Source organism: Drosophila virilis, chromosome 2, assembly GCF_030788295.1.
Source record: "Drosophila virilis strain 15010-1051.87 chromosome 2, Dvir_AGI_RSII-ME, whole genome shotgun sequence".
Classification (NCBI taxonomy): Eukaryota; Metazoa; Arthropoda; class Insecta; order Diptera; family Drosophilidae; genus Drosophila; species Drosophila virilis.
The window spans coordinates 33,141,866-33,159,778 of record NC_091544.1 but is presented as its reverse complement, the minus strand read 5'-3'; the positions used below and the strand labels follow the sequence as shown (position 1 = coordinate 33,159,778).

The window sequence follows — 17,913 nt, the reverse complement described above, 5'->3', positions numbered from 1 at the left end:
TTGATCAACCCGACAAGCTGCTTGTATTAGGGGAGTGAATGTAGGTGTGGATAAGCGAATCGCATTGAAATACAATTTGTTAGCATGTGAAAATAGTTCTTTTTGTGGTGTGTGCTATTTTTACTACTAATAGGTTCAAGCATGACCGAAGACTATGCGCTTCAGCGAGAAGATGATCTCACATATGCTCGAGGTTTTTATAAAGAGCAACGTCTGTATTCTCGTTTCGCAACAATGTTGGCCAATTTAAAAAAAAAATTGTTTAGATTGGCTGACATAGCTGTTAAATATCTTAAGGTCTTGAATGAAGTAACTCCGGGCTGATACATTTTCAAATTGTATTCAGTATTTCGTGTTGCTCAGGGTTTCGAACCGCAGACTTCATATAACGCCTTGATAAATGACTTAAAAAATACTTAGCAGTCATTATTAGATTATAATTAAATGATTGCGAATGACGAAAAACCGGTTCTCAGACACGGGTCAGCGAGCCAAGTTAATTTATGTGTGTGTAGATTGTAGACTTTTTATAAAGATATATCTGTGCAATCAGTTTAATTGCAGCTCTCATCTCACGAATTTCAGTTTTATTCTTTTGCAGCTTTTCTCTTTCAAGCACTGCGTCTTTTTCTACCTTCTTTTAATCCTTGGCAACTCCTGAGTGCTGCCTGCTACTTTCCTTAGGGCTCACATAGTTTTTCCCAGCACGGCTGCCACTTGATGGCCCACATGCATTTCGTTTTAAGCGGCTTTCAAGTTTCTCGTTTGTGGTTCGTTGTGCCTACTTTGCGAATTCAGGTTTCTTGTTTTGTAGATTTATGCTATTACTAGGGGCACAGGGGCATAAACTACGTGAATGCAGATTCCAAATATACAAAGCACGCACGGCAAATTAAAAAAAAAAAACAACCTGGAATGCAATAGGCTGGCGTGTTTCGACTAAACGATGTGCTGTAATAAGATCTGATGAATATATTTCTTGTTATAAATTAAATTTATTGGCTACACGCCAAATTCTATGTGCTGAGCTCTTGCAGATATGCTTAACATTTATAAGAAAGCTCAAGCTCAATATTAAAAAGGAATAATTCAATATTTTTTTAATGTTTGACAATTTATTTGATCACATTTCTGTGGAAATGTATCTTTTATTTTTTTTTTATTTTGCCTACACATATTTAGCGAATTTTAAAAAATTTTAATGTTAAGTCAGCTTCAATTTCGAGATCCAGAAATAATATCGGGAATATTTTAAAATTCTTTCCGTCCTCCACATTCCGTTGCCGCGGAATCGCCAAGCTACTTGCTCCGATCCCGTCTTCACTCTCGGTTAGATCTACTACACCCCTTTGACATATGCTAGTGGCTGCAGGGTATACCAAAAAGGGTTAAAAAAACAGAAAGCAAAAAGTTTTGAAACAACTTATAGAACTGCAAGCAAATGGCAATAATCTTGAACAGTGGGTACGTGGAGCCCGAACGGGAATGCGGTTCGAAACGGAACGATGCAGAATGGGGGACAACATAGAATCTGAAACGCGTGCCTTGCATATTCTATGATAGCTAATTATGTGCCGGTTGTTGTGTATTTCATAATTTTTAGATTTATTTAGGGAAATTAGCCAAAAACGCAATGCTAGGGGCTAGGTGGATGGAGGCAGGCAGGGAAGAGGCAGTTGCGTTGCAACGACACAAGCTTAGCTAGGGGAATGCTTAGGGGAATAATGAAAAATAGCTTACGCCTTTTATGTGCGAAATATTGAAATATTAGGCAGCCGGGCGCTGTGAGAGGACGCCTGCTACTGAGTGAACCGGACCCAAAGGATTCATCAGCGGTAACAGCTGTTGACGGCGCACTCGGCACTCGGCGCTCGGCGCTGCCAAAAATTTTAACATTTTGCGATGATGTATCGTTGGCATCATTATAACAGCTGCCATTCCGGATCCCCAACTGGTAGTCCCCAGTCTAAGCCTCTGCCTGTTGCCAAAATGAATTTGGATGCGTTTGGCCTGGTCTGGTCTGGCTGGGTCTGGCTTGTTCTGGCTGGGTCTGGCTGGTTCTGGCCGGGGCTATTGGGCAACGGCTTGTGCGTGCCTTGGGTACTTGTTGTTATATTTATCACGGAAGTGTACTTTATCTTGCCTGTACAGGCCCGCCTGGCCAGTTACATAGCATCAGTCAACAGCTGCTCGCCGCCAGCCTCAAATCACCAAGCCAACAGTTTTACATTTTCCACACGAAAATATATACAACTCTTATATATATCTACTTTTAAACACAAAGAAAAAAATATTGTTTCGTTATTTATTGAGCCCTTTTTTGCGTGTCGAGCTGGAAATTAAACTTGCATTATGGTCTGGGGGCACATTTGTATCATCAGGAAAACTTTTTCGATGCTTTTATAATGCTTCTGTAGAGGCGCCATAAAAGCTTAACAGATGTTTCGTCCTTACAAATTTGATGTTTATGAGCCCAGCAAATGCTTTGGCTTGCATTTTTAATGATACCCCTTTTCCCTTTATTTTCCTTTGATAAATCGTAATAAAAAACGCTTCGAACATGTGTAAAACGAATCATGCTAGCTGGCATTTAATGGCAGTTGGCAAACGAAATTGTAGTTTAAATTAAGTTGAAACTCAAAAGTGTTCGAATTGTAGATTGTCGTGTCTTGGCCTTAGAAGCTCGATTAAAATTTCAGTTAAATCTGATTTGATTTTGGGTCTGCAACAACAAATTGTATTAATGTCTGCTGCTATTATAACAATGCTTAGTTTAAATAAGCCTATGTCCATTTATATCTAAATTGTTATCCACTTTGAACTTAATGTCAACTCTGCACCAACACTATTAACCACGCCCCTCACACACTCACACACACTCACACACACACACACACACACACACACACACACACACGCACACACAGAGCGCCCTCGGACACAGGTGTACAGCCTAATTGCTGAAATATGTTAAAGTAGTCTCTGTTCAGGGATATTGATTGAAATGCAATTTTACAAATGCGATGAAATTTCATAATTTGCTTTACTACATTTTAGGGGCGTGGTCGAGGCGACTAACAGCCCTGTTAATGTCATTCCAGCGAACAGCATAAAGCAGAGGTCTGACCAAATGCCCAAAATGTATGTGCAACCATAATTCGACGAAATGCGTTTAATTCGATGAAATGTGTGGCAATGACAAGCTCCTCAGATATCCAATATACGGCGGTTTCTATTAATTAATACTCTTACGAATTCGCACAATTGTGGGCTGTTGATATGTGGGTAGTTAAACAAAGGTGTGTGTTGTACCACATATTTAGTTAATAGGAAAGCTTCTGATATTTAAATTTAAATGTAAACTATTCCAATCTAACCCTGATGGCACTTTCAACTACTTTATTAATTTTGTTCTAATAATCCATATTTAGGGATATTAACTTTTATCTCCTTTGTCAGAAACCTTTATGTTTGCTATTCAAAACAGTAAGGACTGCTCTTTAACTCATACATTACTTTAAATTCCGAAATATATACGAGTAGCTAATGCACTTCAAATAGCCGTTTTAGCTTTCAAACAGTATTAGCTAAAGTTAAGCATCTGGCATTATCTGGCTTATAGCATTGCCTTTTTAGCTGCAGTTGATATTGATTCTGATCTTTTTTTTTGTTCTTTTTTTTTTCAATTAATACACATTTTTTTACAAACTTTAACTTCCGCCTGAATTTCTTAAGTCGATGTGCAGCAATAAAACAAATATTTATCAGCATGTTGCATTTTGTCAAGGGCAGCAAAAATATTTGATTTAATATAAAAATATAGCAAAACATTATGCCGCCCTCCCTCCAGCTGCGGCTATCAGTTGTTAGTTGTGCTGGTAGCAGACATCATTATTCTGAAGTGGTTCTGCGTTGATAAACTCAGAGAGCGTTATAGTTTTTCATACAGAGCCATCAGCTACTGTTTTCGGCCTTATGTAAAATCAAGGAAAATAAAGGCAGCGTCCTGTCTTCTAGTTTGGCAGGATGCGCAATAAAAAATGCTTACGATTTATTGATTTTATATTACCACGAACGCACGCCCACACACACACACATACAGATGACTGCATAGATCAGGGTCTGTGCATAAATAATATGCCTGAAAGTATGCAACAATCTCTAAGAGTTCTTCATGTGTGCGCGCCTGCATGTGTGTGCGTTTATGTGTGTTTATTTGGCTTGGGTTTGTGTATGTGACGTCGAGGTTAATGTCATGATTTCAATTTGTCAGCAAATAACCCCCCACCATAGTCGCCACAGCCCCCTTAACACAGCTTCACACATGAGCAACGTACACAGAAAAAATAGACGAAATGTGGGTCACTTTTTTGGTTTCACCCAGACGCTGTGCAGGCAGCGCGGTCGCGAGGTGGGGCGGTGTATGAGCGCCGGGACAAATATTCGTGCTAATGCGCCAGGCAAACACACAAAGAGAATTTTAAAATGTGCGCTAATTGATACACAATCAAGCGCTTAAATAGTCCAATTTCATTTTCTATACAGCTTGGAAAGGTTTGAGATTGAGAACTTTTACTATTTACTTAATTTAAGTGCTATATTAGAGAAGCCAATCGGAGACTTTTGAAGATAATTAAGCCAATAAACAAATGGAAAAGGCATACATAATGGTCAATATATGTTATCGAAAAAATATATATACATTTGACATTTAACAATCATTGCTTTGAAATACTTTGCACATATTCAAAATATTTTAAAAGCCAATTATTTACTAAAAAATAAATATTGAATAAAGGAAAATACATATATCAACTGCAGAGTCAATGGTCGAATAAAATAATCAATAGATGAAATATATATATAAATTATAAATATATAAATAAATATATATATAAATATATTTATATATATGATGGAGCTGCCAGAGATAGGTCTGGACTTAGTGGGGGAAAGATAACTTGAATTATTATACTATGAAATAGGTGCGTAATTTGCCTAATTAAATCATAATTCATCATCCGGCCCAAAGCAATTGAATTAGTAAACCATATTTCTGGCCGTGGCTGACAAAGTCAATGGGGATGCCAAATGTTAAGCTTAATTTGTGTGCCAATGTTTAGACAGTTTTTGGCAACGGTTTTCGCACACACACACACACGCTATCAACACAAATAATTACGCTAATGTGCACAGCAAATTCCAATACAAAAGACAAACAATAACAACTAAACTCTGGACATATCCATGGATTACAGTCAGAAGAGTCACAGTTACAGCTACAGTGGTAGTCACTGTGAAAGTCACTGTTTAGATAACAAATGTTGAACAATTATGGGCGGATTAAGCGCATGGCAAATGGTCAGCCTGGTCCGTGCAAATATACGAGGGAGGACAGGTCAGCTGGACAGGTCAGCCGGGCAGGTGCTGTAGTTGGGATTTGCATAAATCCGTGCACATTTATTCAATAAGCAAAGCCACTGGCAGAACAAAACTTGGCCCAATCGGCTTTAAGACCACTCAATAACCAACAGGGAAGGCGTTTAAGCGTCGACTGCCCCTGCCGCCCCAGCTGTATGCTGATTGCCCGCAGAGTTGGCATTGATTTGTGTGTGACCCTAACTCCCCCGCCCCACTCTCTCTCTCTCTCTCTATCTCTCTCTCTTCAGCTTGTCTGAACTCTTGCTTAAATCTGCTATGCAAATCGAATACAACTAAATGTAAACACATACAAATGCAGATGGCGACCGAGCAGCTGTGTCTGTGTTAGTTTTTCTCCCTCTCTCTCTCTCCCTCTCGCTCTCGCTCGTTCGCCTGGACAGATTTGATTTCGAAAGAGTTCTAATACCTTGTCCGTTCGTCTGGCTGTTTGGCAAACTTTTGCTCGAACGGCTTAACTTTTTTGCACGTGTGCCGCTGGCCGGGCGAAGACGAAGAAGAAAAAATGTAAAAGAAGCAAGGAAGGCGAAGAAAAACAAGCACTATCACACGCACACACACACACACACACACACACACACACACACACACACACACACACACACACACACACACACACACACACACACACACACACACACACACACACACACACACACACACACACACACACACACACACACACACACACACACACAGACAGACACACACACATACACACACACACAAGCACGTGCAGTTTACCATTGCCTCTTTCTTGTTGTTTTTTTTTTCATTATTAACCAAATTCTTCGCTTGCTCGCAAAATCCTTTAAAATGTTTTCGCATTTCGTTTTTTGCATTCATTGAATTTTTAACACACTTTCAACTAACAAGGATTTTCTGCTTTTTGCATATTTTCTTATTTATTGAATTTATCATTTAATTGAATAAGCTAGAAGGTTGTATGAACTTTTATTAAGAATATTTTATATTCCACATGAAACCACGCTGTTCACACTAGAATGCATATACAACAAAGATTTTATATATTTCAATACTTGCGCTGTTTCATATATCTGGGTAAAGTTTTTTTTATTGATCACAACTAAACCAACGTCAACTACTTTATCTTTTTTGGAACTCATCTCTGTTTGATCCATGAGTCAACTGTGGCCACAATCAGTCATCGCAACGCTGCGCAACATTGGAAAAGTTATCCTAGTCAAGGTAAGCCCCAGTCTGTTGCCAACAAAAGGTGGATGAGTAATTTGTCGGGGTCGTAAAGATTGAACAAAGCGGCTTGGAAGCTGTTGTACGCACTCAGAAATACACTTTAATGTAAATCAGCAACTGCAAATGAAAACGAAACCTTGGCAAAGATGAGCAGGTAGAAAGATCGGTAAATCACCCGCAGCAAAGAGCAATAAACGACAGCTCAAAAGAGGACAAAAATAGAAGCATAAGCGAATGGCTAATTACACGCGATCAAGTCAAACGCAGGCGGCACAGCTGCACAGACGCAACTTCGTCGCAGTTCGACAGCTCAGCGAACATGTTGCGTGTCGAACTGAATTTGCCGTTGCGCAGCCGCTGTACTCTGCGCAGCCGGTTCGCTGCATTTCTTCGCCACGAAAAAATGGGTCAGGCTATATAAAGGCAAGTTCAAGGCGATCGCCGTTTCAGACGTCAACAGCAGCCGTAGCAGCCGCAGCAACAGCAAAAACAACACAAAAAGACGCGTAGTGAAATTGCGACGCATCTTAAAGCAAACGAAAGTCTTTCGACCAAGTTCAAGAAAAGAGATATAAATTGTACTCGAACTATTTTCGTGGTGCGCAATACCAGTGCAACAGGTGAATTGTGCAGTTTCGACAATCGCGTGATAATTTCAAATTGTGTGCAACGAAATTTCGAGCGAATGAACGGAGCTGCGTGATCCTTGTGAATCTCGTATTTTTTAACAAGCTGCTAGTCAATAGCTTAAATAGTTAAATTGGACCGTTTAAGCGCTAGCAACTGCTAGACTACAGCTAAGTAACGGGTAAGCAACGGCTTATTTTTGATGCTAAGTTTAATAACTAACAATATATTTAAATTTCATTTTCAAGTAAATATAATAATTAAAGTGTATTTAGGTTTAAAGGATTTGTGATATGTACAAGTAAAATTTTTAAATTTTTTTTCAACTTTCTCTGGTATTTTTACGATTTTACTAAGTGCTCGATTAGGACCTAAAAACATCAATTTTAATTTAATGTGATAAAGTTTTTAACATCATTTTTAAACTGCCAAGAAAATATTATAATGCTGTTGAATATTATATCAGCTACAAAATAAAAAAAAATATAAATGAAATACTCTTGCAGCCATATATATCAAAACACAAAAAAAAAATAATTTGAAAAACATATAATGTTTTAACAGCTTTAAATTATATCAGCTCAAAACAATTTCAAATTAAATTAAATACCCTGCAAGTACTATAGAGTAATATTTGAGATTATATCTTTATTTAATTATCTTAACTTTATACCAACCGTGCTTAAGATAGAGAAGTCTGATTTTAATATATTTTGATATGCAAATAGTTTGGTCGATACAGAACACAATTTCGGGTATGGAAACTGATATGGAAACTTCAAACCGCGTCTACAAATTTGAATTTGGACAAATTTATATATGGACACCTATATTAACATCTAAACTATATCTACAGATTTCTTCAATCTTTATATCATACACTTTATAAAGTAAATAATGGCTTGAATACAATTTAAATTGCATTCCAATCTGATTCATAAATTTAATTTCATGTAAATTGAAAAGCATTCGGTATTTGGCACTTGGATGTCTGCAGTTGATAGCCAAAATAATTGATTTAGTTTGGATTCAAACTAACTTTCAAAGGTATTCATAGAACACAAGTGAATTGATGAGACTGTGATTTATGTAATCGGGCAGAAAGAACAGCTATAGCTAGAAAATATTTGGGTCAGGCCAAGAAATAACAGAACCTGTAGCGTCAAATTCTTAGGAACGGCCACCATGAAATTGTCTGTTAAACGAGTTAACAACTTTGCATGAAAAAGGCCAAAGCAAACACAACGCACGCAACAACTGGGCTTAAATTGGCGGACAGACACACATAGCAGAAGCACCTGGTCACGTTAGGGCAGGGGTTGAGCAGGCACGGGAACGGGGACGGGGACTGGCGCACGCATTGGCTGCCTTATGGAAATTGTGCATTGAGCCAAGCCTCAAGCTGCATGCGGCATGCTTCAAATTGGCTGCCACTTTTTGGGCCACCCACTGACCCAAATTTGTGGCTAAAGAATTTCAAAAGCCCGCACCTTAACATCAGCTCTGTGGCCTTGATACTTCTCTGCATGTGTGTGCTTATGTGTGTGTGTGCGTGTGTGTGTGTGTGTGTGTGTATCTATGAACTGATTCTTGTGGCCGAGTGCGGCTCTTTAGCTCTTTGCATGCCAATTAACGCCTTGCTTGGGGCTGTGCTTTGACTTGATTTCTATGCTGAAAATTCGATGTTTGTTTTATTCATTATTAATTGCCCACAAGAGGCATCTCTCTCTGTCTCTCTCTCTCTCTCTCTCGCTCCCTCTCCCACTTCTTAACCCATTTTCAAACCACATTGCTTTGCTCAATTTGTTTTATAAATTCCATGACTTTGACTTCAATATATATAAAATATTTTATTTTTTCTTACTTTACGCCCCGCTGTGTTAGCTTAAAGCAAGTCTTTTTGTAACTTTCATTCATGCAAGACGTTTGTTTGTGGCTTTTGTTGTTATTGTTGTTTCGGTTGTTGTTGTTGTTGGTGGTTTCTTTGGCATTTTGCGGCTTCTACTTTGTCAACATAGTCTGCGCTTGTTGTTGCTGCTGTTGTTGCCCAGTCTGTGGTGAAAGTTTTTCTTCAAGCCGTTTAAGCGTGCTCAATCAATTTGGCTAACTGCTAAATTGTTAGTTTTGTGGTGCAGTTTTGTCGGTAAGTTTTGTCATCTCAAATAAATTAAATTATTGATAAATATGGTGAAAATAATTTAGGCATATAAAATTCTTATGAATTGCAATTAAATACAAATATATATTTCAGAAAATAGGATAGATATATATACCCCTAATGAAATATTAAACAAAAATATTTCTTCAAGAAAATCGAATTTGCAGGGTTAAAGATGTATGAAATCGTTTGCAAGTTTTGAAAATTAAAAAATAAGTTAAATATTCCGGCCAAAGTTCAGCGTATTTTATATTTATAACTACAAATATATTTCAAATATTTCATAAAAAAATCCACTTTGTTAGCAATTGAATTAAATTGAATGCCTGGGAGTAACTATTAAAGCCATTAACTATTTTTGTAATAATACAATAGCAAAATCTAGAAATTTACAAAAAAAAACCTTGCGTTTTCTTTTTTTATACACGGTAAAATAATAATTTAAAAAATAAATTGAAATAAAAAATTTAAGACCTTTTGTAAAATTCGCAACATCTTAATATAATGTACGAAAGTCCTTAATATAATTTTTAGATTGCCAACTTTCTTAAGTCAAAAAACATTAAACAGTAAAAAATTATATCAGCTGCCAATATTAAAAAAAAAAAATTAAGTTCCATATAAAAGTAAAGAGAAATGCAAATATGCTTAATAAATATGAGACATTTAAGGAGCGTATTCAGTAGTTTCTCCCAAATGATTTCTCAGCTAATACTTAAAATAAATATCTAAAAATAAAACGAATTACTTAAAAATTTCATAAATTTCTACCAATTCAATTGGAAATACATCTGTGCATTTAAATATATAAATTCGAAGACTTGCATGAAAACAAGGCCACAATTTTCACACCGTTAACTCTGGCAATTGTCAAGCAAATCGTGACAGTTGCAATTCCGGCATCAAGTGCAGCTGCAAAATGAATAAAAAAAAATAATAATAATAATACCTAATGACAGTTGCAATTTGTTCTGCTTTCGTGACGCTTATAAGTTATATGCCCATTCGGGTCAGGTAAAAGTAAAACTAATGCTGGCAGCTGTTGCAACTGTTGCAGCTGTTGTATGGCACAAGCAGCTTTCCTTTGATCTTGGCAAGCCTCAATCTACTTGAATGCAGCTTTGACAAACGGATGCCTATGCAAATTGAATGGCTCTTCGATCATGCTCACCACATTGCGTCATTTGGGCATTGGATGTGTTTGTCATGCCGAATAGCAGAAACCCGTTGACACCTGTTGTTACCAAATAGTCGCTCAAAAACACAGCAACAACAAAAATGTCGCATTTTCCAAGCCGCATTTAAATGCGACGCAATGTACCGTTAGACACTGCACGTCGAGGTGTTTGACCATTGAGCGAAAAGCGAATAAAATGAAAGACTTAAGACACGAACTTGCTGGAAAGTTTAAGTCGCCCAGGCTGAACTATAAATGCAAACTGAGCGGGATTTGCGCCTGCGCCTGGCTAAATTTCAGTTTTTGTGGTCAATAAACCTGAAGGTACTCGAATTCTTGGCCAAAAAGAAAGTGAAACTCCGCAAAGCACACGTGAGTGTGTGTGTTATATACACACACTTATTCGAGTTTCTCTTGCCACAAACGAGTCGATGACTGCGCCGAGCTTGCGTTAACCGAAAATAAGCAGCAGCAAAAACAACAACAGCAACAAGATAATCTGGCTCTCACAGAATGATTCAGCACTTCCAAGCTCAGCGCCAGCTCCAATGTATATACATATAAGTATGTATGTACGTGCAAAGGAAAGGTAGAAGCCCAACCGCAAATCACGAAGATACTTTCTCAGCTTTGACTTGGGCCCCGCTCAGTGGGGCGTGCCAAGGTGGCGACCGCATTAAAAACGAAAAGCACATCGAAGAGACGAGAGAAGTAGATGGAAGATGAATTGTAATAAATGTTTGGTACATTTGACCAAAGAACCACTAACTACTATAATTACCCTCCTCCTCTCACACTGCTTAACATTTAGCCATTTGGCGCGTGTTTCGTTTTTTGCGGTTTTTACACTTTCTAATTTTGTGTCCAAGTCCATTTGCAATTATTTCTAAAGAAATGGCTTTAATTTCGTTTAGTCGACGCATATGTGTAAATTATTTTTTATTATTGGCAACAGTTGTTTGTTTTTTCTTCAATAACAAAAATACTTCTTTAATTGCCACATTTAATGGAATTGTTATTGCCGACCATGAAAGTAAGAGTTGCGTGCCTAGCCTTAAAGAGAGTAAAAGCTTTTAGCATTATTGCCTACTAAACCAATCATATCTCAATCCATTTCATATATCATGCTAAATCGCTGAAGCTGAAACAAAACAAAAGGCAGGTTACCCAAGCAAGACGTACGATACTTAATGTTATAAATATATTATATCATATCATACGCCACATTCGTCGAAGAGTTGACTTTGAGCAAATAATTTAATATATTCTCATTGTATATTTTATATATCTTTAATAATAACTGAATATCCCCAGTGCTGACTGACAGACTGTTCGAATCTGTAATCTGAACTGGGCTTTGGAAAATTTGACCTTCTAGTGGGAATTGATTTGCAAAACAATGCAGTCTTAGAATTGTTCTTTGAACCTGTGTGGCTTCGCTGTCAGAGCACTCGACTAACATGAGAGAGATCGCCGGTGCAAATCCAGAGGCAATTATTAATTTCTTTGTTTATTCAACTTATGATTATTTATTTAAATTATTTGCTCTGAGTGACAGGTGATTTTTTCTTGTATTTCATATATATTAGCTTTTTATAAACTTGATTTTTTTAAATTTGTTTTTCGACAGGTAATGTATATAAAGAGGCCACGCTTTATCAGCTGAACATTTTTATACACAATTTCATGCCTAACTCTACTTTCTAGCAACAGATTCTTATATATTTTATCTCTTTATCATCCAATCATCATAAAGCATAAAATGTTATGCAAATTTAAATAATACTATTAATATTATATTTTTAATTAGCCATAGAGCATATACTTAAGACCTTAATGAAGATTTAAAGGAGTTTTTGCAGGCAAAATCTCTGAATCTCGCCCCTTGCATATGTTTCGCACGTTTATATAACTGAGAACTCTTGACTAATTCATTGATTCACGGCTCGCTCACGCCCCACGGTAAAAAGATAGCAAAGAAGGCATAAAAAAGACACGTTCCCATGAAACCTAGTGACCGTTTCAAAGTGCCACTGCACGTTCCTAACAGCTTTCTAAATTTACATAGATGCAATAATTATAAGAGCGATTCACATTTGGTGGAACTGTGTCGCAGGCGTGATAAAAAGCGTGTCATAATGTTGATTGATGATCGCATCTCAAAACAATTTACATTTCCATGGTAAGGCCGTTATATGATATGAGAAGAAGTAGAAGAAAAGCAGCAGCAGCAGCATTAGAAGCTGACCCATTCTGTTGGCCCGTTTCCGCTGTTGGCAGCAGGTTGTTGGGCAATTAAATGGAAATCAATGCAATCGCATCTCCCCTGATCGATGCTCAGCTCAGTTCAGCTATTGGCATTCTCTATGGCTCTTTCTGGCCAGTTTTTTCATTATTATTTTTTAACGGTAACATGCTGCATGACATCTGTGTGCAAGTACCGCTACGGCTGAACTGGTTCCAGAAAAAGCAAGGCCTCGATTGAGACTCAAAGATTGTTGTTTCATCTATCGGGAAGAGCCGCAGAGCAGCAGAACTCACAGCTAATTTACCCATTTGAATATCAAGACGAATATTGGTGTTAACTCTAGTTTCAGGAAGTCTTTCTCTGTGGCTCTAATCGCTTTTACCACCTCGCGCAGCGGCTTGCTTTCTTTCAGCCTAACAAGTACTTAATATATCGTATATCCCAGTTCAGTGCGCATCAGGTTTTGTTTTTCTTCTTTTAATGAAGCCAGCGCTTGGGTGTTGTCTTGTTTTGGCTGCCCAGTCTTGACCAATTCTGTGGCTTTAGCCGCTTTCTTGCCGCTCTCTAATATGCCCCTGCCACTGGGAACAGGTTCAATTTGACCGAGACTCCAGCTCTGAGGCAAGGCATTTTAATTACGCGCAGTTAGACTTGTTTTTGTCTTTTTGTTTCGGAAGTGGTTAGCTCTTTGCTTAAATAATGCGCAACAACTTTCATATTTTCTTCCACAGAAAATTTCCATTTAGCCTGTGAATTTGTTTTATTCTTTTTTGGCCGGGAGGTAAATGAATTTAGTTTATAAACTCATTATTCAGGAATCGTTTATCTAGCATTGAATTGCTTTATTAAAGATATAAGAGTTTTTATGACATTCATTAAAGACTTCCCATAGCTCTTGAGCCTTCATTAAATTATTTTATGTTATGTCACTTTAATAGAGTCTTGCGGAATGGACACTCGTGAATTGGGCCAACTATTTCATGTAACTGCACGTGCGCACTGGACACTATTTTGTGTGCTTCTTGTTAGCTTTAGTTTTTGGGCTTATTTGTATGCGCGGGACATGGGCAGGTTCAAACAACCCGTCAGCGCTTGGGCAATGTGAAAGTGTTATATGGACTTGGCGGTTGGGGCCTCCCAGTTTTTAAGTGCGCAATACGAAAGACTGAAAACACGAGCTTACTTTGCTTATTTCTATTTTGTAGACAACGCCATGTTGAATCAACGCAAGCTAAACGCCTACCTGCTGCTCTCCATAGTGGCCTGCAACTGCCTGCTGCTCACCTACGCCTTTCCCCAGCAGGAGCTGTACCAGCGCCAGCAACAGCTGATCCAGTCGCAGTCGCAGTCACCAGTTTATCGCCCCGAGAGCAGCGCCCGCAAGTTTGCCGTCAAGCCGAATGCCTCCAAGAAGGTGGCTCTGGACGACATTGAGGATGATATTGAGGGCAATCAGATACAGGAGAGCGTGGGCGGACCCGGCGGCTTTACCTGGTCAAACATGCTGTCGACGGTGATGACCATGTTCTTCAATGGCGCTGCCAATGCGCCCACCAAGTCGGACGATGTCGACAGCTCGATTGGTCTTGGCGGCAGCCCTTGGGCTAATGTCATCTCGATGGGTGCGTAGTATACACTATTCTTTTCGATTATCTTAAATATATTAGTAATTTGCTTTATTTTGTGCAGGCCTGCGCATTATCAACACACTCTTGGGCGGTGGTGCGCCCAGCGATGGCATCGACAAGGTCGACAACGGTGGCTCTCCAATGCAGGTAATTAACGTTTTTTTCCATTTATTTTCAACCTTTTTTTGTCGCTTTTGTGCCATTTATTTTGAGTTATGTTTTGGCTGTTTTTAGCTGTTTTGTATTTATATGTATTTATACTGATTTGGTGTTTGGGCCGCTCTCTTTTTTTTATTTTACTTTGTTTTTCGTTTTGTATTATGTATTTATTTCCTACTATTCCTCAACCTAAAAACCAATTCGCACAGGGCATCTTGGCGGCTGTGCTGTCGTCCGTGTTGGGCACCAGAGATCCAGATCAAGTCAACTCGATGGCCAAGCAAGCTGGCGAGGTAAAACCATTATTGCTTACACACCAAACGCACACCGTAGAGCACTATGCAACTATATAAGGGCGCTCAGAGCTGATGTGAACATTATTTATTGAGATTTTAAAAGATTTTTACGAAAGTGGAATTCAATTTCGATATCAAGCATTTGTTACCAATTCCAATCGCACGTTGGCTGCAAGCAGTTAACACTTGTCTGCCAATTATTGTATCAATAAGCTTTTCTCAGCTTACAATGTAAATTTCACTGTTTTTGGGCTGAAATTTTAAATGTTAACCATGCGTGAAATAGCTGTGGAGTTATAATAATAATTAACTTTACACGCAAAGTGAAAAGGGTATTTCTCATCAGCTTCGCCTTGTTGCATGGTGCTGCCAATGTAAATTAATTTCAAGCACACACATACAAACAGAACACAGTACATACACACACCACACACTACACACATTTACACATACACTGCTATACTTAGATATACATACATAGTTATTTTATTGGCACAAAACTAATTGACTAATGCTTCCCAATTGACTTGCCCTCATACACACACACACACGCACACCTTGCCATCACACTCTACCAACTCTCGACGCTCCCATTCACAGTTCATACAGATCGTGATGAATCTCCTGGACGCACTGAAGACCTCATTCTCACACCGCTCGCTCACGGCCCGCTCCCTGGGCAAACGTGACTCGGTGAGCGATGCGGCCGTCGCCGGCATTGCGCTCCTCAAGGGCTACGTCCGCACCTACCGCAACGCGGAGGACAAGTGCATGCAGCGCTTCATGTGCGATGCCAACACCGACTGTGTGCGCGAAATTGGCGGCAGCAGCATCTTCTGCCAACTGGGATCGTGAGTTGTCTTTGCTATATTTCCCATTTTCATATGTACTTAAGCCCGTATATTCCCTCTTCGAAACAGCTATGCCACTAGCTATATGCTCGGCCGCAGCAGCAATACCAGCTTCGAGCATCTGTACGATGCCGGACGCAGAGGGCGTTCCGGTTTCGATTGCCGCCAGCTGTATCTGGAGTGCAATGAGGTCTAGGGCGTGACGGGTGCTACGAATTACTTGCATTTTAGTGCGTATGACTGGACAACTTAAATTAAATTAATTTATGTGCTTACTTGAAACTAGGCTTTAGCTATTTATGTTATTTATTTAAATTCTGTATTTATTTACAATTCTTATGCAATCGCAATAACAATTTGCGTTTCTCAAAACGCGCCATTTTTCTGTAATTGACTACGAAAGATAAGAATTAAAACAAACACGAAAACTGTTGCATCAAATGAAAGCCAAATTGAAATTTTAAATTGATGCGATTTTACGTTAAATTAAATGTAACACTTATGGCAATTGTAAATGTACGATGGGTAAGCGTACATAAGTTTTTGACTTTGATTTAAAATGGTTTATCAAACATTTGAATTGTAACGTAAATTTTGCAAACTTAAACTGCTTTGATAGTTCTTAATGCACTGCTTGCTATTCCGTGTGAAAACAAACAGCTTTTGTCTAGCAGCAGATAGCAGCCCGCCAAGCAGGTGTAAGCTGTTTAAGCAAGCAGTGCACTATTTGAATTTGAATTAAAAAAGCAGTTAAATAATAAAGTTGTTTTGATAGAAGCCAAAGCGAATATCAAATAAAACAGAATTGTAGGTATATTGTCTTATTTTAAAGCTAATATAATTATTAGTCTTATTTTAGGCTAGTCAAGCTTACCCTAAGTTAGGATGCTACTCCAACTACACGTATAGATATGTACCTCTTCTGCCACAGCTTATACACAACGATGCTCTCGGGTGTATGTAAGCCACTTTTTTTTTTAGTTTAACAAAAGTTCTCCCACCAACTACGGAAATAGTCGAAGAGTTGTTTTGTCTAACACTGCGCAGCTGTAGCTGCAACTTGCAAACTTTCACCATTTTGATAAATTTTGAGGAGCTGCTGAAATTTATTAGACAGAGCGACGACGCGCGCCCCAATGAAAGTCTATGCAAATGCAGACGTGCTACATATCTGCACCTTGGCGGTGCTGTACAAAAACCTAACACATTTTTAATGGCCCTAAGCAGCAACATTCTAGGCGATACAGCAAGCGGGTGCTGATAGACGGAGAGGATATGCGGGCTTGGTACTCGTATTGCGTTTCCAATTCGCCGGCAGCTGAATGCAACAGCAGCCTCCAAAGTTATGATTAATTTGTGCCAGCCAAGTTTTGCCGTTTACCAAAAAGTTGGCCGTCATTTAAGCTGTTGCTGTTGTTGTTGTTGTTGTTGTTATTGCTGCTGTTGCAGCTTGTCGCAATGAAGTTGCCAACAACTGCATATTTGCCCACTATCTGGTGGGGCAGCAGCTCGGCAGTAATTAAAAGGCGCTGCTGCCGAACTGGCACGCTGCAACGCTTAAAATTCCATTTAATTACGCTGAGTGTTGAATATCTTGAGAGCGCTAATTAGAACTGAAACTGGCTGAGAAAACTTTTCGGCCAGCGAGTGCAGACAACAAGGCGAACTTGTCGCGCTTTGCTCGCTGCAATTTGCTATTTGCCCGCCCGAACAGTCATCGCCTGTCAGCATCATCCTGTCCAGCCTGTCGCCCAAAGCTGAAACAATCGAATTTAAATAATCATCTAATTTTGGTAGCAGCAAATGGGGCGTAGTGTGCAAAATATTTCATTGTGCTGGCAGCTGCATTTAATTACAGGCTAGCTTTAAATTTACGTTTGTTGCTTGCAATTTAATTAAATTAACTCTGCGATTTGCTTGCAATTGGTTGAATGAGCACGCCTTTGTATCCGAATTAGTAGGAATTAATTTAAACAAAAAAGTCTTGATTAATTCTCATTGTTTTGTCCGATTGCAAAAGATAATGGAATCTCAGACTCTTATACAGATGATTAAAGTGAAGAATCCATAAGGTCAATAAAGTATGACAAATATTTTAGAGGTATATACATATAT

The 17,913-nt window shown here is 38.7% G+C and overlaps 1 protein-coding gene across 2 annotated transcripts; it reads left to right on the top strand.

Moving 5' to 3' along the window:
- The first annotated feature begins 7,092 nt into the window (after window positions 1–7,092).
- Window positions 7,093–16,608, top strand: LOC6632966 (uncharacterized). 2 transcript variants are annotated; one of them, XM_015170274.3, is made up of 6 exons: window positions 7,093–7,462; window positions 14,070–14,486; window positions 14,554–14,639; window positions 14,861–14,944; window positions 15,548–15,798; window positions 15,868–16,608. In XM_015170274.3, exons 2-6 carry the CDS (start codon window positions 14,078–14,080, stop codon window positions 15,992–15,994), a joined length of 957 nt encoding a protein of 318 aa, XP_015025760.1. In that variant the 5' UTR covers window positions 7,093–7,462; window positions 14,070–14,077; the 3' UTR covers window positions 15,995–16,608. The 2 variants fall into 2 exon arrangements, with proteins under 2 accessions (XP_015025760.1, XP_032289833.1); XM_032433942.2 differs by lacking the exon at window positions 14,861–14,944.
- The last annotated feature ends 1,305 nt before the right edge of the window (window positions 16,609–17,913 follow it).